We start from the raw sequence: 22,858 nt of genomic DNA on the forward strand, positions 1-22,858 counted from the left end.
GCTATAGAATTTGTACTGGTTAGTTCTCTCCAACAAATTTCAATGAGGCTGATACTGCTGGTTTTACACTACGATACATTTATTTTGTCTTCTTTTTCAATTAAATCATTAAGTGAATTTATTTATTTATAAGGTTTGCACTGCCCATTTTTTTATTTTATGCTCCTATCATACAACTTCCTGTGTTCACTTAGATGAGACATAGTTATAGAGACTAAGAGAGCTAAGCACCCAGAATGGATAGGAATGATTTTCTTTTAACTTGTGTTTTTTTTTTAAGTTTCTTTTTATGTTATGTATACATGTGTCTTTCAATTAAGTTTTTATTAATATAGTTCCATGGAATGTTAGTATTATAAGAGACCAACAAATATTTACTATATAAGTGATATATGTTTATACTAAAATAAGTTTATTTATTTTTATTTATTTTTTTTTTTTATTTTACGGGATCAACCCCATTACAACAGTAAATTAAATACAAAATCAATTGAACCTAACCATACTTAACAATAAAATACTAACTATTAAGCAGTAATAAAGCCTACTTATAAATGTAAAATACCGAAAATAGTTTTATAACTTAAATCAATATAACAGAATTCTAAAAATACTAAAAACATACCCTACTAAAGTATAATATTCAGTATTGCACTAAAAAAAAAAAAAAAAAAATTAAACAATTTCTCTTATTTGACTCTTAAATCTAGATAAGGAAATGCCCAAAATTTCAACCGCCCTAGTATTGACAATTCTTAGAGTTCTTTCAATAGGAGCATGTAATGCATAATTGGCGCTATGAAATGGTAATGAAAAGACATGATACTGCCTTAAATTCCTAGATGGAATATTAAATTGTTTTGTCATCAGAAGTTCTGGACAAATTATCTGACCATTCAATAATTTATACAAAAAAATTAAATCTGCATATATCCGTCTTTGTCTCAATGTCTTCATATCAAGCATTTCTAAAACAATATCATAAACATGATCATCCGGAATTCTTATTCGAAGTTTATAGAGACAAAACCTAATAAATTTGTTCTGAACTCTTTCCAAGGACAAGCAATTATTCATGTAAAAGGGCGACCATATCACTGAGCCATATTCCAGCAATGAAACAACCAATGACATGTATAACCTCTTACAGGTCTCTATAGAAAATTCTTTACAGTTCCTTAGTACAAAATCCAGATTCTTAAAGGATTTGAGAACAATATTGTTTATGTGTGCATTAAAGTTTAAATGAACATCAAATGAGATACCAAGATCTTTAACTATGCTGCAATATTGAAGTGTACTTCCTTGAATGTTATATGAAGTGACAACCTTTTTAGTTCGCTTGAGAAAACTTATATAATTGCATTTGCTTACATTCAAAAACAAATTGTTGTTAACACACCACTCATTCAATCTATCCAAATCACTTTGCAACAAAATCTGATCAAGTATTGATAAAATCTCTCTAAAAAACTTCAAATCATCAGCAAATGATAGAAAGTCACTGTTCTCAAAACAGGCACCAATATCATTCACAAAAATATTATAGAGCAAAGGTGAACAGTGCCCACCTTGTGGAACACCTGAAGTGACATTAATATAGCTTGATCTTGCATTACCTATTCGTGCCTGCTGGGTCCTCCCTGACAGGGAATTTACAAACCAATTCACCATAAGATTAGAAAATCCAAAAATATCCTATTTTTTTGCCAAAATACTATGGTCAACTCTGTCGAACGCCTTGGAGAAGTCCGTGTAGATTACATCCATCTGACATCCCCTCTCCAAGGCATTCAACAGATTCTGCTGAAACACTAACAAATTAGTCACAGTAGACTTTCCAGAAATAAATCCATGTTGTTCGCTAAGTAACAACTCTTTACAATAAAAATATAATTGATCATAGATAAGACTGTCCAGGAGCTTCGGAATGGCTGATTGTATACAAACACTTCTGTAATTCTCGATTTTGCTATTGTCGCCAGATTTAAAAATTGGCATTACAAAACTATGTTTCCACAAGGTTGGAAAAATTGCAGAATCTAAAGATCTTTTAAAAATTATAAAAAGAGGGTATGAAATAGTACATACACACTTTATTAGAAAATAATTCGGAATGCCATCGGGTCCTGAACTAACTTTGGGTGGCAACTTGGTAATTTTATCAAAAATCAACCCAACGGAAAGGGTGGGATTAGGAATGGTCATATTTAACTTTGCTTGCTGATTGATAAAAGCACCATTATTGTTTATATTATTAATAGGACTATAGACTGTTGAAAAAAACTGGGCAAAACCTTCAGCTATCTGTTCACAGCCAACGAACTCATTATCATTATAATACATTAAATTAGGAAGTTTATTAATTGATCTTTTATTGTTTATGTTATACCAAAAACTTTTAGGGTTAGTGTAGAGTAGTTGGTCTAAGTTTGAAATATAATTATCATAACAAATATCAGTCAAAGTTTTACATCTAGCCCTAATGTTTGAAAAAGTAATATAATCTGCCACATTATGACTGACCCTGTAGCATTTGTGTGCAATTTTCTTTTGCCTAACTAAATATCTTAATTCAGCTGAAAACCAACTAGGAAACTTTGAAGTTTTGTATCTCTTTAGGGGAACAAAAAGTGCTATAGCCATATCCAGTATATGATAAAAATGTGAGACTGCTATATTAATGTCTGCTGAGCTTAAAACCAAGTCCCAATTAATTCCACATAAATAATTATTAATACCAATATAATCACCCATTTTAAAATCATAATAAAACTCTACATAGTTTAAATTCGACTGAGTTTCACAACTAAAATCAATTTCAAAATTATACCCTTTGTGATTTAATGACCCCTCAAAAAGACAATCAACTGCTTCCATTACAGCAAGAGTTTGCTTGCTTGAAAAAATTAGATCTAAATAAACACGCCTATCATTTGGAATTGTAATATTCTGATAAAAACTCAAACAAGCATAATGCTGACCTAAAACTAGACCCGCCGAGTTTAAAGGACAAGTCACCACCACACCATTGTCGTCATTCCACCAACTTGAATCAGGTACATTAAAATCACCAAAAATATAAAAATCACAGCTTGAATATTCTTGCCTGAGAATGTCAACAGTATGGCAGTGACTTTCATATAAGTTAATTGCAGAATTTGGGGGAATTTAAACTCCCCCAATTATAAAGCTAATACTACCAATTCTACATAATATATTGTTAATTAATTTATAATAAAAGTTGTTTCAATTTTCAAAGAGTTTGTTTTGTTTTGTAGAAAGATATATTGTTTCTTTAGATATTACTTCTAATCTGTTTAATTTTTCTTTAGGAAACAGAAACAAGTACATACTAAACGAGGATAATTCATCCTCTATCGAATATATGTTTGTGTTAATAAAATAGGGATATTTCTCGGGGAGGGCCGGGGTAGAATAGCCCTCCGGTACGCTCTGCCTGTCGTAAAAGGCGACTAAAAGAGCAACCCCTTTGGTGGTAGATGGTGTCCACTTGCATCGCCCGGTTCAATACCACCACATAGGACTTAGGCGGCGTGAAGTGGTTCCATGGAACTCACGTTTCGCCGCCATGTCGATGTGTCCGGTTTCCAAAGGGGAAATGGAGAAGAAAAGTAAATGCATGATGGCGCCCTCACGACCTAAACTTTCCGGAGGTAAACTCGCCTCCCATTCGGATCTCCGGGCGGAGGCTGGTCGGGGGGGTCCATCAGGCACATCAAAAAACCTAAAAATCAATTTCTGCAACATCAGAGGCCTAAACACCAATATTAATGCAGTACACCAACACCTGCAATCAAATAAGCCTCACATTCTGGCATTGGCAGAAACAAAGGTGAAACCTTCAACAACAAATGTTCACCTCATTTATCCTGGATACGATCTACACACCCGATTTCGACTAAACTTTGGATTGGCAATATTTGTCAAGAACGATTTGAGTTGCCAGCGGGACGAAACGCTTGAACCTGCGGACTTCGACGTCATGTGGTTCAAAATAATAGCCAGTGGAGCCACGAAATTTATCTGTTGTATCTACAGACCACCAAGCGACACCCAATATAGGCGGCTCTTTTTGAACCTGGTTGATTGCATTAACCATCTGCAAATTGACTACCCAAGCGCAGAAATCATCGTCATGGGTGATTTTAACGTTCACAATATCAACTGGCTGCGCTTCTGCAACAAGAACGACGATGAAGGACGAGAAGCTGAGCTATTTGCCACCATATGCGGGCTTACGCAGCTTGTGGAGGAACCTACCAGAATCCCCGATCGAGACGGCGAGTTCGCGAGTCTCCTAGATCTGGTCTTGGCTTCAGACCCTGACTCGTACATAGTATCAGTACATGCCCCCCTAGGAACATCGGACCACAAATTGATAACAGTCTCTTGCCAGTTGGAGGTTAAAACGCAGGATCCTCCGATGCCGCGGATGGTATGGCACTATAAATCAGCAGAGTGGAACCATCTTCGGGAATTTTATCGCTCATTCCCTTGGAAAGAAGTCTGCTTTAGAACCAATAACATCTCAGAATGTGCAAACCAAATTACAGAGACGATCTTGGCAGGAATGGAAGCTTATATCCCTTTTTCTACTAAATGCGGATCAAACAACAAGCAATGGTTCAACCTGAATTGCAAAAAAGCAGTAAACACTAAAAACGCAGCATATCGCAAATGGCGTCAACATTCTTCCTTCGAAAATCAGAGGAACTTTTTAGCCTCCAGAAATAGCTGCAAGCGAATTATTGATGAATGCAAAGAGAGCCACAACAACAGGATCAAAAACAAACTGCTAAACTGCCCAAATGGAACAAGATCTTTCTGGTCGGTATCGAAAGCCGCTAGTCAAGGATTTGCTAAGTCGGCCTTGCCACACCTAACAGCAGATGATGGTTCTATCGCGGTAACAGCAAGGGAAAAAGCCAACTTACTGGGTAAACTTTTCGCGTCCAATTCTACTCTGCACTCGCAAGGCAAAACACCGCCATATTTGCCAAGGGTGAATTCATCGATGGGAAAAAATTTGGTTTCCCCAACGAATTATAAATAAAATTCTTAAAAGCGTAGACACCAACAAAGCTTCTGGACCTGATGGAATTCCAGCCCTAATACTAAAACATTGTGCAGACGAATTGACTCCTCCCTTATGTAGACTGTTCACGGCATCGTATAAGCAGGGCCAATTTCCAACAAGCTGGAAAACTGCTCGAGTGCAAGCTGTACCCAAAAAAGGTAAGAAGACGATGCCCTCCAATTACCGCCCGATTGCACTAGTTCCAGTAATATCGAAGATTATGGAGAAAGCAGTCAACCAACAACTGTTAAGATATCTGGAATCATCTGGACTAATCAGCGATCATCAATACGGCTTCCGAAAGCTTAGATCTACCGGCGATCTTCTGACCTACGTCACACACTTGTGGACGGAGGCCATGGAGAAGCATGACGAGTCCCGCTCAGTCGCTCTTGACATTTCCAAGGCATTTGACAGAGTGTGGCATGAGGGACTACTAACCAAGTTCTTCTCAATCGGCATACAAAACTCATTATTAAACTGGATCAAAAGTTTTCATGAACAGCGAACAATCCAAGTAGCCGTCGATGGATACCTCTCCGACAAACATTAACGCTGGAGTCCCTCAAGGATGCATTCTATCCCCCACCCTTTTCTTGGTATATATCAACGATTTGCTAGGAACCATTGTCAATCTAATCTACAGCTTTGCGGACGATAGCACACTTATTTCCACATTTAAGTCCGCCAAACCAACGACAGCCGCAAGTGCTCAGAATCTTAGGCAGCAACAAGTAGCTTCAACCAACAACGATATTAGAGCAATCTTGGAGTGGGGCGATAACAATTTAGTCAATTTTAACGCTAAAAAAACGCAGGCTGCAGTATTTACGATGAAGACTAACCTTGGTGGCCCGGAGCTGGTTATGGCAGGGAAAACATTGCCAATGAAATCATCTTTACATCTTCTAGGAGTCGAGGTCACCAACAGTGTGTCCTGGCATGACCACGTTGCCGAGGTCGCCAGGACGGCTTCCAAAAAACCGGGAGTGCTTTTCAAAACGAAAAAACTGTATACACCAGAACAGCTGCTGACTCTTTATAAGGCTCAAATACGCCCTTCCCTCGAGTATTGCTCGCATGTCTGGAGCTCTGCACCAAGCATAGTTTAAACCTGCTGGATTCTATACAGAAGAGAGTGTCGTCTTATCGACAAACCAGAACTGACAAAGAGTCTGGAGCACAGGAGAAAGGTGGCTGTTCTCTGTTTATTCTACCGTTATTATCACGGTAAGTGCTCCTCTGAGCTGGCAGGCCTGATTCCACCCAGGGCTGTTCCGGCAAGGACGCGTCTAGCAGTTGCGGCTCATTAACATCGAGTCCACCTGCCTACCCCAAGGACGTCGCTGTATCGGGACTCATTCATCTGGAGAACATCTTCTTTGTGGAACGGGCTTCCACCTCACATATTTCCCGACGCATACAACCTACAGCGATTCAAGATAAATGCCTACAAATATCTTCGCGCAAGCACCACTCCAAGAGTGACATAGGACTTTCCTCTTGTGCTTGTGTTTACCATAAAAAAAAAAAAATCCCAAAAACTTAACTGACGATTCGCAGACAATTGAAACAGTATCCAAATATACAGAAAAACTCTGAGCTTCCAACACATTCTTTGAGAAACTTGCATGACACCAATCATTAAACTTTTTTATAATCGAGCGGGCTTTGAATTCGATTTCCTCCATACTCTCTCCTGTAACTACAATAGTAGTATCGTCTGCGTACATGAACAATTTAATGAATTCTGAGAGATCGTCAACATATAATAGGAAAAACAACGGCCCCAAAGTGCACTTTAAGGTACAAATGCCTCATGAAAAATTAGAAGGAATTATATGTAATTATGTCATAACATAATTACATTACGGATTAGTATGGCAAGGATTCAAAAAAAAAAGACAACTTAGTAAAAAAAACTTAAATCATTTATTCCATGAAAACAACATAAATACAGTAATAATTAAACTTTAACTTCTTAACTTAAGAAGGGATCATCCCCCTGCTTCTCTTCCAAGTAGCTCCGCCCTTTCTATTATGGTTCGCCCTGCTTGACTTATTGACACTCTTCTTTTGTCTGTTTAATTGCGTTGACTTCTCTTGACCTTGGCCTTTTGGTTTACCTATAGATTGAGAAAAAAAACACGGATTCTTACTTAAGTTATACAAAGTGAATTAACTTAAAACTAACCGACTACGTCGTTTTTAGGTTTTTCTTGGCCGTTTCCGGCTCTAGGATTCCTCTGTCTGTACCGCGCTTCCCTCCTCTCACGTAGCACCGCGGGATCTTCACAGAAATTCAATCTGTTACGGTCCGAGGAGGCGTTCTCACTCTAAAATGCGTTTTTCTTTGTTGTCATTTCACCTATAAACGGAATATATCGGAGTATTTACCTCGGATGGCTCCTCTTCGCTCTCGGATTCCTCTTGTTTCTTACTTTGCCTGTTGGGATTGAAAATTTTCAATTCTCCATTAAGAGGATCGTCTGCCACCGGTAAAGACACATCATCATTAAACCGATCGTCGTATTCGTCATCATACAAGTAATCCGTACTGTACTGGCTAAAGAAAACCGAAAATGTAACCCTGCATATAAAATTCTGTGTGTCCTACTTACATTCCTTCCAGCACCTTCTTTTTAATACTTTGAATGTCGGTTTTGTCGTTTAATAAGGTCAGAGCGTCATTGTAATCGGGTTTTTTCCCCTTATAGGCCAAAATTGGTTGCTCAGGTTCCGGTTCCGGAGGTATCCGAATAGTATCGAAAGGTATTTCGGCCAAATGTGGCGGTAAATTGTTTTCTAGTATCGCATTGATCACGTCGGACGAGTTGAAGTTGTAGGATTCGAGACACTGATAAATATATCCTGAGAATGGATTTTTTAGCTAAAATTAATTTTAAAAAAAGTGAGACCTTACCATCTCCCAAGTGAGGGAACATATCGACAATACCCCGAATCATTTCCTCAATATCGCTGTCATTTTGTGCAGTAGACGTTCCCGCTTCTAAATCCGGTTGGAAATACTCCGGTTCATACGGCGGCTTGAAGTCTTTAAAAACATTCTCTAACGTTTGTCGGTTCAATTTGGACAGTTCCTGTAACTTTTTGTTGCGCGGCAGCTTTTTTATGCACGACACTATAAAATCCGTACGCGTCGTATCCCTAGATTTGCACCGTTAAGGAACCAATTTTAAAAGAAACCAATAATCATTACGAGAGTAAGAAAAGGATACAACATTTGGCAACAGCTCGCCAAAATTTCGTTTTGTGTAGTAACTTTGTATGTCGCATCATAATCACAGATAAAATAATCTTCTTCTAGGGCAGTAGTCAGTAGACTCATATAAGTTTCCACTACACCTTCTTGTTTTGATTCGTTGTCCCTTAAATGATTTAATTTACGTAATTATAGTAGCAAAAATACTAGTAGTTGTTTGCAATATGGCACTTATAAACTAGGGATTAAGTTCCAAATCCATAATAATAATAATAATGATAAATAAAAATAAATAAATCAGTTTATTTACAATAATAAAAAAAAATTACAAAATGATTCATTTCAATTTACCAGTAAATAAACAATAATCACAGAAGTAGTAGTATACTATTTGAACGTGATAACTTATTACACCTATACATAATATTCCGACAGAGGTTTCATTTCAGGGTCATTCTGTTAGTGGTGCTCTAGATATTGCTAACCTTCCTACATGTATAAGGGATGTTCTGATATTTTGTGTGCTCCACTAAAAACAATTTTTAATCTGTGTCTAATGACGAATACATTTCCTGAAATGCTGAAGTATGCAACAGTAACTCCAATAATTAAATCGGGAGATGCATGTTTGGTTAACAATTATCGACCAATTAGTGTTCTCAATTCTATATAATAATAATAATAATAATATGTCTTTATTAAAAAAAAGCAATATTAATCTTACAATATTACTTAATACTACATTGCCAAGAAGGCGAAGATTAGCTTAAAGCTACTCTTTAACTCTTAACCTTCCTAACATTCACAGTTTAAATGGAGAAAACGAAAAAAAAAACAAAAAAAGAAACAGGTATATATAAAGTATTTATCTTCTAGAACATTAGACTATATTTTGGATTGAGTTAAAAACAAAAGTTTAATATTTCCTATACACATTTAACGAAGTATTAAATATTGGTTTATAAGTATTAAAGAACTTAACGGCATTATAAGTAAAAGATCGCTCGAATAGAGCCGTGGAATGGTGCGGCATGGTCAAGATATTGTATCTAATATTTCGAGTGTGAACATGGTTTCTTGGTATTAACTTTTCAAAAAGATATTCAGGTCTTTGACTAACATATATTCGATAAAGAAAAGTAGAAGTGAAGAATTTGAATAGGTAAGGTAGCGTTAACCACCTCAACTGAAGTATAGAGTCTGATACATGGTCAAACTTTCCGAGGTTAAAAATAAATCTACAGCAAGTATTCTGCACGCGTTGCAGGCGGTAACGATTTATTTGGTCTAAGCAAGGATAATAAACTATAAGGCAGTAATTTAGAACAGATAAAACAAGAGCCACTACAAGTTTTTTCCTAGTTTTTAAATTTAAAATGTGTTTATTGGTATAAAGCATACGCATGCGTAAATAACACCTCTGCAGAAGAGTATTAACATGTTCCTTAAACCTTAAAGAATTGTCTATTGTAAGTCCCAGAATCTTCACAGTATCAGAGAACAAAATACTTTCGTTATCCAATTGAATGTGAACAGTTTCCATTACATTTTTATGTGATCCTCGGTTTGAAAACAAAACCATTTTTGTTTTATTAGGATTAATGACAAGGTTATGCTCTTTTGAAAATTGATTTATTACGTTCAGATCAGCGTTAATAGTATCAGCCACGTTATCAAAATTAGCAGAGTCAAAATAATGTATGTATTGAGTATCATCAGCATACTGATGTATTTCAGAATCTTCAACTAGACCGAGTAAATCTGAAGTATATAAAAGAAATAATAATGGGCCTAGGATCGACCCTTGTGGGACACCAGAAATAATGTTTTTCGAAGCAGAATATTCATTATTCACCCTCACTTTCTGGGTTCTACGCCATACTTATGGCGTTTTAAAAAAGGACAAAACAACCTCACTACAGCCATAATATTTCAGTTTCGCTACAAGCAAATCATGATCGATGACATCAAATGCTTTCGAAAAATCAAGGGCTATCATAATGGCTGAAATCTTTTTGTCAAGAGCTCGCATGATATTATCGGTGACGTTTAGAAGTGAACTAGCTGTACTATGATGTTTCCTAAAACCAGATTGATGGGAAGGGAGGATATTATTTGACATTAAAAATGATGACAGCTGCATATAGACTATTCTTTCGAGAACTTTGGAGATTACGGGAAGCAAACTTATCGGACGCAAATCTTGAATACTTTCAGGACTGGAGGATTTGGGAATCGGACATACCACTGATTCACGCCAGGCCGTAGGAAAATATCCTACCTCCAAACAACAATTTATAATATCAATCAATCAATCAATCGGATATATTACATATAAGCTTTTACAAAGTATGTGTAATAAAATCCAATAATTATAATCTATCTCAGTACATTTTAAGGTGCACCTAGGTAACCAAATACCTGTATGTGCAAAAAAAATCAAAAACAATTTTATAAAAATAAATATTTAAACAAAATATGTCCCATCCATTAACTATTGCAAAGTTTCCATTTAACACCCAATAAATAATTAAACATTAGAAAACAAAAATCCTTCACGATCATGTATGAATGCCTAAAGCTATGAAATATGAAAATTAATTAACAGTAAGTAGTTTTTTAAATACATGTAAATGATCATAAATGTAATCCCTAGATATTTTACAAAATTTTTTGACAGCTTTTGTATGTCTAATATATGGTGGTAATAAGTTGTACAGTTTGGGTGCGTGGTAAAAAATTGATTTTAATTTCATAGTAGTGGCAACAGTTGGAATTGATAAGTGTCTATTTACATTTAATCTAGTCTGATACTGATGATTAACAAAGTTCTTAAATTTATTCGACTTGTGAATATATATACAGAGCGACCAACAGTATAATGTGCGTACATCAAAAATATTTCTGGAATAAAGTAATGCAGTAGAAAATCTTTTGTTTTTTTTGAAAATAACTTTTAAAATGTAGTTTTGGGTTACATTTAAAGAAGTCAATGTGTTTTGGTATATCCCACCCCAAAGAATTAGACCATACCTTAGTAGTGATTCCACAATTGCTTTATAAATCGAAATCAAAAGTTGTTTATTTAATATTTCCCTGAGCACATAAAACTTGTATATTAGTTTTCGAATATTTTTTGATAGTCTAAGGATGTGGTGGTCCCACTTTAAGTGTTTGTCAATATAGATTCCAAGATATTTTGTAGAGTGAACTTCATGAAGTTTATCCATAAGACTATCTATGTAAATACTATTAAATGATGGACGGTTTGCAGCTGTGAGGGAAAATGCTATATAAATAGTTTTAGTGATATTTAATGATAATTTAAATGAGTCTAGCCAGTGTTTTATTTTCTTTATACCGTTTATAGCATGTTCCTTCACCAAATCCCATGTTTCCCCATAGAAAGTTACTGCTGTGTCGTCAGCATAAGAGATAGTACTACCGTTTTGTATTGACATATTGGTTAAGGAATTTACATATGCTACAAATAAAATTGGACCCAGAACAGTCCCCTGAGGGATGCCCATTTTAATTTAAAGGGGTTCACTTATAGTATTTTCAACTTTGACGGATTGCTCTCGATCCATCAAATAATCAGCAAAAACGTCTAACACGGTTCCCCTTATCCCATAGGATTCTAGGACTTGGAGCAATTTGTTATGAGGGACCGTGTCAAATGCCTTGGCTAGGTCTAGGAAGACCGTAAGACACTTTCTGCCACCATCCAAATGGTCTGTTATTTGCTCACAAAGCACACAAACTGCATCGGTTGTGCTGAGGCCACTCTGGAAACCAAATTGGTTCTTAGAAATTATATTGTTTTGATTAAAAAATTCCACCAGGCATTCTTCGTCCTTAAGGCATTTCTCAAAGACTTTAAAAAAAATGTTCATTATACTTATGGGTCTATAATTATTTATATTTGATTTATCACCTGCCTTGTGAATAGGTTTTACTATGGCTTGTTTAAATTTTTTTGGGACCTTTGCAGTTTGAAAAATTAAATTTATAATGTGTGCGAGGGGGGAAGAAATATAGATATGAATATGTTTTATAATATAATATGACACATCATATCACTCATATTTTATAATATGAGTGACATGATCCAGTATATCAGGGAGACATAAGTGTAAGATACGTCGAGTTATGTTATCCACACCAGAGGCATTGGACCTAATATTTTTTATAGTTTTTTCGACAGTACTTTGGTCTACTAAAGAAAAATGAAAATTATCCTCGGTAAATTTATTACTGGAGTAGAAATTAATTTTGTTTACACATTTTTCAGATTTATTAAAAACACTTACAAAAAAATCATTTATTTGATTTGGATCAGATATATTAAACGGCAGCTCGTTATTATTCTTGGTTGTTTTAATATTTAAAGTTTCTAGACCTTTCCAAAGTTTTTTACCAGTTTTGTCACTCTCCAAGCTTGCAAGATATGCAGCTTTTTCTCGTCTTATTGATGCCAACGCAAAATTACGACACTCCGTGTAATACCTCCAATTTTCTAAACACTTGTGATTTTTGTATTTAGTCAAAGCCTTATCACGTTCCTTTAAAATAAGTCTTAAGGTGTCTGTCAACCAGGGAGCTGGCTTTTTACTGACCCTTATAGTTCTGTAGGGTGCATGAATATTAAATAAATAATTAATATTTTGTTGTAAATATTGAACTTTTTTATTTATGTCCTCAAGATAATAAATATTATCCCAGTAAATCTGTGATAAATCAATCCTAAAATATATCTCATTGAAATGTTTAAAATTGCGGATGGTTATAAATTTTTGTTTTTGTCTTTTAACTACTAATTTTAAAGTGCAGAAAGGTATTTGATTGTGATCACTTAAACCTGAAACAACGGTGCCACTTTTATGACAAATATCTTTAGTATTGATAAAAATGGGATCTAAGCATGTTGCAGTAGTATTTGTTATACGAGTTGGTTCATTTATTAATTGTACGTACCCAAAAGAGTTAAGCATAGAATATAATGAATTAGGTTTTAACATATCAATATTTAGATTTCCGAGAATTACTGAATAATCATAGGTCACTAAAAGATGTAGAACAACTTCTTCCAGGAAATTTATAATTTCAAACCCTTTCGATTTAGGGGGTCTGTATATTATAAGTATTGCAATATTGTGAATACCAATTTTAACATTTAGGAGCATAAGTTTACATTATTAACATTAATATTTACAATTTCGCACTGAAACATTGACCTGACATAGATGCCAACACCACCCCCAACTCTGTCTAATCTATCCTTCTAAAAAAATTATAACCTGGCATAGAAACCGCACTGCTTAATATATTTTCATTCAGCCACGTTTCACTTATACCCAAAATATCATATTTATTGTTTACAAATTTGAGAAAATCCGGAAAACTTGGCAATAAAGATCTAATATTTACATACATTTAAATAAGAATTTAATTGTTTGTTAGCCATTTCTTATAAACTATAAATATAAAATAAACTATAAAAATAGCTATTTATCCCAGTAAAAAAAGTTATTCGTAATTAATTTGAGATCCAAGCTTTAAAAGATATTTCTGATAGGAAAGACAATCTTTACCAATGCTATAGTGGTTAGTAGAAATAGACTTTACATTATGTTTGTTATGAGAACCTAATTTAACACAATTAATACACATTTTTTCATCAGAAATACATTCTTTCAATTTATGATTTTTTCCGCATTTGGGACAAGTGTCTTTTTGTTCGCGACAGTCTTTTACGGTGTGACCATATGCACAACATCGAAAACATTTAATAACACGCAGATAGTCCTCCACAACTGACTTGCTCCATCCCACAAAAACCGATCCTATTCCTAGAAGGCGCTTACGAAGTGCCGGGCAAACTTCAATCACAAGGTCAATTTTGTTATTGCGTTGCTTTAACTTGGTAATATATTTGATTTCAGATGCTAAATATGAGATATCATTTAAAGACGTTATGTTGCCTATTATTGGTCCGTTCTCTTGCAAAAATTTTTGAAAACATTCTATACCAAGATATCTTGAACACCTTTATAAATAAATTTGCTCTACAGCAGCACGGTTTCTTGCCGGGAGTCTCGACTGTCACCAACCAATCTTGACCTTCTGACAGAGGCAACAGCTAAGGCTATTGACAATAAGGAGCAGGTAGATGTGATCATGACGGACTGTGAAAAAGCTTTTGATAAGATTGATCACGGTCTGCTGATCACTAAACTGGGTAAATTCGGTTTTTCTCTGTCCGCATGTAAATTTATAGATTCCTATCCAAAGAAAAGAATTCAACGGGTTAAGATGGGTAGAGAATTATCTGTGCAGTACATGGCAGTATAATTCCAATTTTTAAAAACGGCGATCCATATCAAATGACAAACTACAGGCCCATATCTCTACTAAGTAACTTTTCAAAAATATGGGAAAAATGTGTCAAGACTCGCCTAATTTCATTTTTTTAATCACAAAATATAATTTTTAATGCACAATTTGGTTTTAGATCTAATAAAAGCACCGATGATGCAATATTTTTTTGGTTTAAAAAAATTATGTCAGATATGCAAGAAAATAAGAAATGTCTTACAGTATATATGGACTTTGCAAAGGCTTTCGATACAGTCTCCCAGACTTGCTGTTAAATAAATTAGAAAATGTTGGAGTAAGGGGTCAAACTCTGGAGCTTATTAGATTCTACTTGGAAAATCGAGTGCAAAGAGTGCGATGTAATTATATCCTAAGTAGTGATATGGTTGTAAATACTGGAGTTCCTCAAGGGACAGTTTTGGGTCCTTTTGTTCCTGGGTCCAATTTTATTCTTGATCTATATTAATGAATTGGGAAAATTACTACAAGATAGTTCGGTTATTTGTTACGCCGATGATACTGCAGTCACATTCACAGACAACAGCTGGGATGGTGTATACTCGAAAGCAGAGCAAGGCCTTTATGTAATTCAAAACTGGATAAATGAAAACAAAATCACCCTAAATATAACAAAGACCAAATTTATAGCTTTCTCTTTGACAACTAGTGATCAACTTAAAAAAAGTAATATTAAAATTCACAACCCAACTTGTAATTTATTAAATAACAACTGTCCTTGTCCTTGCATACAAAAAATTAGTAAAATTAAATACCTAGGTTTATACATTGACCAGTATCTACGCTGGAATGAACATGCTTTTGAAACGTCCAAAAAACTTAGAAAACTTTATTATAAATTTTATCAGATTCATAATATTTTAGATAAGAAAACACTAAAAATAGTATATACTTCACTAGTATAATCAATTTTAAGATATTGCTTAGTAATTTGGGGTGGTCTGAGTGATAATGCCATGCAAATGTTAAAAGTATGCCAAAATAAAATACTTAAGATTATCCTAAGCAAAAGCAATCAATATCCTACAATCAACCTTTATTCGGAACTAAATGTACTAAATTTAAGAGAATTGTTTGTTAGTGCGTCTTTGTTACTACAGAAAGGTTAAAGATATTTTTAGGGAACTAGACCATCAGTATTATACTCGTTCTAAAACAAACAAGGATTTGCAATCGCACTTTTTCAGCAAATCACACTTGCAAAGAAATATGCTGTTTCTACTTCCCAAATTTCTTAAGCTTCTGCCCACAGGCCTAAGGTCTAAAGTCGAAGTAAATAAGCATAGAAAAGGTTTAAATTTTGAGATAAAAAACTTCGTCATTTACCATTACGAACTCTTTAAAAGATTAATGTAAAAAAAAAAAGAACGAAACGTAGTAGATAAATGTGTATTACACTATAAAAATAATATTAGAAGAACAGAAAGACTCTTCTTCCAATGCTTCTCTTGTTTCTGCTGCTTCATTCCGGGTTGTTTTGTCTCCTTGTCTCCTCTCTTACGCTTCTCTTTATAAGAATTATTTCTTTTGTATATAGATGGAATTAACTATTTAGGACATATTAGCATGTATTATATAGATTATTTTAATGTTATGATATGGTTTCATTTTAATTATTTATACTTAATAGCAGAAAACTGCCACACAGGTCGAGGGATGGGAAATTTCGATACAGGCCAAGCTAACGGTCTAGTGAAATGTTCCATTCCGTGATAGACGCTACAATAATATTAAGGTAATTTTGTTAATGGGATATTGTACCAATATAGACTTGTATTGCTGTCTATTTGCTATTGAATGATTTATATTTTGTAAAATTGAATTAATATATTGTATTGTATTGTCTGGAGTGCCACAGGGCAGTAACTTTGGTCCATTACTGTTTGTGATTTTTATTAATGACTTGCCAGATTCTGTAGAATGTTCTGAGTGTGTCATGTTTGCAGATCACTTTAAGTTATTTAAACATATATTATCTATTAAAGATTGTGATGAGTTGCAGAGTGATTTAGACTCAGCGTCTGAGTGGTTTAAGGTCAATAGAATGTCATTAAATGTTGGTAAATGTCATGTTTTACCTTTTACACGAAAAGTGGAATGTACCAAGTTTGATTACATGATTGATAATTTGTCACTAAGCAGGAAAAGTGAATGTAGGGACCTTGGTGTGTACATGCAGTCAAACTTTAAATTTAACCAGCACTATGAACCTATTGTCAATAAAGCATATAAAGTTCTTGGATTTGTAATTAGAAACACTAAAAACTTTAAACAAGTAAAATCAATCATAATGTTATACAATACATTGATTCTAAACAAATAATTACTTACATGTACTGAAAAGCATCATCTAGACATTTGGATATAAAAGAATGAAACAGTTCCACAAATTCCCTTCTGCCTACATTTATAACATCAATGGTTGCTCCAAAGAGGGTGGTATTTGTTTGAGTTTCTTCTCTGTCATCCAGTAACTCATATATTTCCCTATATATGTTTACATAGGTATAGGGCAGCCTAGAATATAAAATTGACAAAAAGGGTAATAAAGACAACATTTTTTTGTACCTATATGGTAGTTCTTTAACTAGCGCTAACTCTAATGCAGGCTTATAAAAGTGAAATAGGGCATTTAAAGTGAGCAGTGTGCTCACCAAATAGTCGCCCACAGAATACACCCAATTCAAGCTAAATATTGGTGGTCTGTTTAATATTGATATTGGAACACTGTCTGATCCTTTGGTGCCACATATTTGATCACAAAGTATCTCTAAGACCTATAAACATCAATATATCTACTAACTATTAGTAAACCTATTATAGGGACTTACCATACAATTCTGCTCAATAACAGTCTCCACTTCCTTAATAAGAAAATCCATTTCTGTAGTGTTATTAAAATAAATATCCACTATCTTATTAACAAATTCTAATTTGCTATGACTATATACAACAGCTAGAGTTATCACAATAGGTAAATTAAGAAGTTTTTTCTCAATTATTTTGGACAAGCCAAATGAGTTTGGCATATATTCATACTGAAAAATAAAATGTGACATAGTGGACCTAATTATGTCACAAACTTACCTCGCTCTTTTTAAATGTAATCAACTTCTCATAGACCAACAAGAATTTATTAAAAACAGCTTTAAATAACTGCAAATTGTCCCTTTCTAAATATTTAAACTGAAAAGGGAGAACTGGGTTAAGTAGGAAGCTCCTGAGGGAGACAGTCACTGAGGGTTCATACAAAACCAAACACCAAAACTGATGAAAATCACAATTCAATAAATATTCTAAACCTTGAAGGTATACAATATTTTTAGCCAGAAAAGTGACATTTTCTTCATCTTTTTGGTGAATTGAAAATGGTACCCACTGGGACAAACTCCCTTTTGGCAACCATCTTTTATCAAGGGCTGGAATAATTTCAGTTTTCTCTTCCAAGTAAGCAGCTTGAAGGTCTTTCCCTGAACAGTTTATTATGTCCTACAAAATGGACTTCACAAAAAAACTCTGGATAGCAATCATTTTTAAAAGTTACCAAATCCTCGGGCAACTTTTTCCTCAGCTGTCTCCACTTTTTCTCCAAATGCACTTGCGTTATCGGCAACTTATTAGGGTTCTATAATTGAATATTTAAAAACTTTTTAGGGGCTATAACATTGTGAAATACCTTGAAAACGTTGATGTATTGGAAGTTTGGTGCCTCTATGGAATCATCGTTAATATTTAACTCGGACAGGGAGTTGCTGATATTCATAATGGTCACTAAAAAATTTATGGGATTCTTACAGTTTTAATACCCCATAAGGAACAATTTAGAAAATGTTAACAGGTAATTCACCCGTTACCGCTGTTCCAGAAATTTGTTTTTTTTTTTAATTGTGACTGTCAAAAAATTTGACATGTGTCAGAGCTTGACGTGTCTTAAAATTTGACAGAAAGAAGCGAATTTTAGTGCTGGAATTTATTCGTTTTTTTGTATATAATTAAATTAATCATCTAAAAAAAAAGGACAGTTTTAGTAACATTTAGGAAATACATTTATTTTGTATTTGAACTCTTGTAACATAAGTAATACATGATCACAGCCGACTTTACTCTTGGCAACGTCGCACCACGTGGAGATTCGGATCCGTTTACGCTTTGAAAGCGCGGCTCATTTGAAATTTTGATTTATTTACAAATGAGAATATTTTATTTATGTGATTGATTCCATGTTTCAAATATGTATAGGTGCCGTTAATAATTATATAAATGCATTATTAGACTTTTTCCCCTATAGTCTAGTCTTTTAGTTATATAAATTTCATCAATTAATAAATTAACAACTTTCCCAGTCGGTGTTAAATAAATGGATACAATGTTTAAATAATTAGTGGTGTCATCAGTTTTATTTAAGGCAGAATTTGGTGACACATCAAAGCTAGAAGAAAGATCTGAAGGTATCTCTCGGTGGGTAGATTAAAATAATCTCTAAGCAATTCATATGCACAAGGGGATATAATATACAACATAAAAGACATTACTATTAAAGTACCTATTACTCGATTACAAATGTCACTATCTTTTTCATCCTCTAGGTTGTGTGAATCAAAACTTTCCAATAAATTTAACGCCTGTTTTAAGAAATCTGAATTTTGGTTATTGAAGTCATAAAACTTCTCTAGAGATGAAGAATATGGTTTATTAAGCTCACAATAATCAGAAGACTTATACCTAGTTAATAGATTTTCGAGTTGAGACCACCTACTTAATTTCAATAAAAAGAAAAAGAAAAGATGAAAGGTAAAATTCATTTTAGGTCAATTCATTGTTTTTTAAAAAGACTTTAACATGTAGGTCGCTATCTATTGATATTTGATTAATAATGTTTATACAAGCATCATTCAAGTTTAAAGTATAGAAATATAGTTTTGTATCCCCAACAATTTTTACATTCCACAGGTCAGATATTAGAATTTTTTGGGAATAATTAATTACTCATAAGATCTTGAAAATTTGTTATGAAATCAAGTTGCTCTTCATTGGCAAGTTCTTTATGTTTTTGTTGTTTACTATTTCTTTTCTCTGAACTTTTTGTAGGAAGAGGCACTGTTTTTCTAAAATTAATGTGCCTAATTGGACCTAATTGGAAATCAACGTTCTTTTAATTTGATAATATTATTTAGGTAACATCTAAAGCAAACGCCTAATCAAAAAGGTTACTTATAGAGAAAGGTGCCTTTTTGATTGGTGTTAATTTACTGCAATAATCAATTAACACTAGTGCACTACATGAAACCAATTACAAAATGGAAATAAAACAATGTTTTGCTCTAATACATTTCTTATTTAATTTTCCTGAAATAAATTACTTAAAGGGATATACATAAGTAATTTACAATAATTTATTATAACAGACTCCATATAAATTAGAATTAATAATGTTTAAAAGTATTTTGTTATCACTGAACACCCTAATTTTTAAAAAGATTGTGAGGACTTTTGTGCTATTTTTTTATCATACATCTAAAGACATTACCATTAGGTTAATTTTTTTTTTATGGTAAACACAAGCACAAGAGGAAAGTCCTGTCACTCTTGGAGTGGTGCTTGCGTAAAGATATTTGTGGGCATTTATCTTGAATCGTCGTTCTTGTTGCAGAAGCGCAGCCAGTTGATGTTGTGAAGGTTAAAATCACCCATGACGATGATTGCTGCGCTTGGGTAGTCAATTTGCAGATGGTTAATGCAATCAACCAGGTTCAAAAAGAGCCGTCTATATTGGGTGTCGCTTGGTGGTCTGTAGATACAGCAGATAAATTTCGTTGTACCACTGGCTATTATTTTGAACCACATGACGTCGAAGTCCGCAGGTTCAAGCGTTTCCTCCCGCTGGCAACTCAAATCGTTCTTGACAAATACTGCCAATCCAAAGTTTAGTCGAAATCAGGTGTGTAGATCGTATCCAAGATAAATCAGGTGAACATTTGTTGTTGAAGGTTTCACCTTTGTTTCTGCCAATGCCAGAATGTAAGTCTTATTTGATTACAGGTGTTGGTGTACTGCATTAATATTGGTGTTTAGGCCTCTGATGTTGCAGAAATTGATTTTTAGGCTTTTTGATCCGCCTGATGGACCCCTCCGACCAGCCTCCGCCCGGAGATCCGAATGGGAGGCGAGTTTACCTCCGGAAAGTTTTAGTCGTGAGGGCGCCATCATGCATTGTCTTTTCTTCTCCATTTCCCCTTTGGAAACCGGACACATCGACATGGCGGCGAAACGTGAGTTCCATGGAACCACTTCACGCCGCCTAAGTCCTATGTGGTGGTATTGAACCGGGCGATGCAAGTGGACAACATCTACCACCAAAGGGGTTGCTCTTTTAGTCGTCTTTTACGACAGGCAGAGCGTACCGGAGAGCTATTCTACCCCGGCCCTCCCCGGGGTAAATGGATGCATAATAGAGCAACAAAAAATCTTTTCTTTCTCAAATTGACGAGATATGCAGCAAACTATCTAGATTGTATTTTTCATTGTTCCTTAAAAGGCATCTAGGAATGAAGGGTCTATTGAGTGTGTAATATGGGATAGTGTACCCTCTCTTGACCTCACATGTTGCTGTTTGGGTAGAGCTGGCAAAAACCGGCCAAAATCGAAACCGGTTTCGGTTAAAACTGTTCATTAGAAAACTTCGTTTTAAAACCAAAAAACAAATACGGTTTTTAAAAACCGAGAACGGTTATTCGAAACCAGAAACGGTTTTTAAAATCGAAAAACCAAAAAAACCTCATCAGCCTAAAAATTAAAAATGTATAGTTAATTATTCGGAAAAGATATTATAGATTAATCGGTTTTTGATTGCTATCAATTTGACAACGGATTTTGCTATGAATGAGCTGCAATATGTGTTTTACACATGGTGAACTAGAATAACTACAGTTAAGATTATATATTCTTGATACTACCGTGAATACTGATTAAAAACTCGATTTTAAACAAGTAGGTATATTCAGATTCAAGAAATCTTAATTTTTTTGATATACGAATTTTTATTTATTTTGATAACATTGTTGCATCTTTATAAAAACAGCCTTAATGCGTCCGTATATTAACGATGCCATACATTATTACTTCCATCCGATGTTACCAAACTTAAGGACACAATAACATCTACATATGAATGCAGATGCATTTACTAGGAATTAATTTATTTTTGATTTAGCATTATTTAGCGGAATTCTGTATATTATATGGTAGAACGACTAGTTGAGCAACGACAGGCAGTCATAAACGTCCTCCAAAGTCGCGTTTTTACCTCCAGGTCTCAAGCCATCAGTTTTGAATTAAAAGAATCGGATTGGGATATGTTAGAGGCACTCGTAGTTACTTTAAAGCCGTTTACTTTAACTACAGCAATTATGAGCTCAGAAAACTCTCCAACCATATCAATAGTTTTGCCAATTGTTCAATCCCTTTTAGACAATTTTTTAACTTTCGATGATAAATTTGCCTTGCCTGAAATAAAAAAGAGATTGTATCTAAGCAGATAAGGTCAAGATTTGATGTTAATGATACTGAAGGCGTCTGTCAGACCAAAGCAATAAAACTCCACGATATAGCAATTTTTTAGACTCGCGGCACAAAATGCACGAAAGTAGTTTTGGAACCATTGTAAAAACTAGGTTAAAGATCAACCAACTTTTGTCACAAACACCAAATACGATAGCTGGTCCCCGACAAGATGAGACTTCTGTATCACTTTTAAAAACGGCCGTAGATTTTCTCTTTCCGACAAAGTTGCAAGACCAAATCAACACGTCGCAACATGCTGTTAAAAGGGAAATTTAAATATATGCCAAAGAAAAAATAAATAGATAAAAACTCATCCCCATTAGATTGGTGGAAAGTAAAGGAGCCAAGATTTCCTTTTATGAGTCAATTAGCTCGTCCTAAATATCTTGACATACCAGCAACTTCTGCACCTTCAGAGCGAGTCTTTTCTGATGCAGGGAATATAGTTTCAGCTAAAAGAAACTGTTTGAAAGCAAACACAGTAAATATGTTGGTTTTCCTTAACAGTAATCTAAAACTCTAAATTCTTAAAACTATTAGTTTTCCTTGACTTACATTTTTTAGAGTTTAAAAAATTA

General features: G+C 34.4%; 2 protein-coding genes across 2 annotated transcripts in view; both read right to left on the reverse strand.

Annotated features, from left to right (window-relative positions):
- Positions 1-22,858, reverse strand: part of LOC126744782 (uncharacterized) — a 55,391-nt gene that overhangs the window by 21,891 nt on the left and 10,642 nt on the right. The gene's annotated exons all lie outside the window — the stretch shown is intronic.
- Positions 7,015-18,617, reverse strand: LOC126744631 (activating signal cointegrator 1 complex subunit 2). Its single transcript, XM_050452162.1, has 12 exons — positions 18,397-18,617; positions 18,265-18,345; positions 17,808-18,209; positions 17,552-17,758; positions 17,289-17,497; positions 17,052-17,237; positions 8,341-8,490; positions 8,025-8,269; positions 7,723-7,972; positions 7,499-7,667; positions 7,296-7,437; positions 7,015-7,227 (listed from the first exon to the last, which is right to left on the reverse strand). Exons 1-12 carry the CDS (start codon positions 18,481-18,483, stop codon positions 7,088-7,090), a joined length of 2,268 nt encoding a protein of 755 aa, XP_050308119.1. The 5' UTR covers positions 18,484-18,617; the 3' UTR covers positions 7,015-7,087.

This window comes from Anthonomus grandis, chromosome 1 (assembly GCF_022605725.1).
Source record: "Anthonomus grandis grandis chromosome 1, icAntGran1.3, whole genome shotgun sequence".
NCBI classification, from domain to species: Eukaryota; Metazoa; Arthropoda; class Insecta; order Coleoptera; family Curculionidae; genus Anthonomus; species Anthonomus grandis.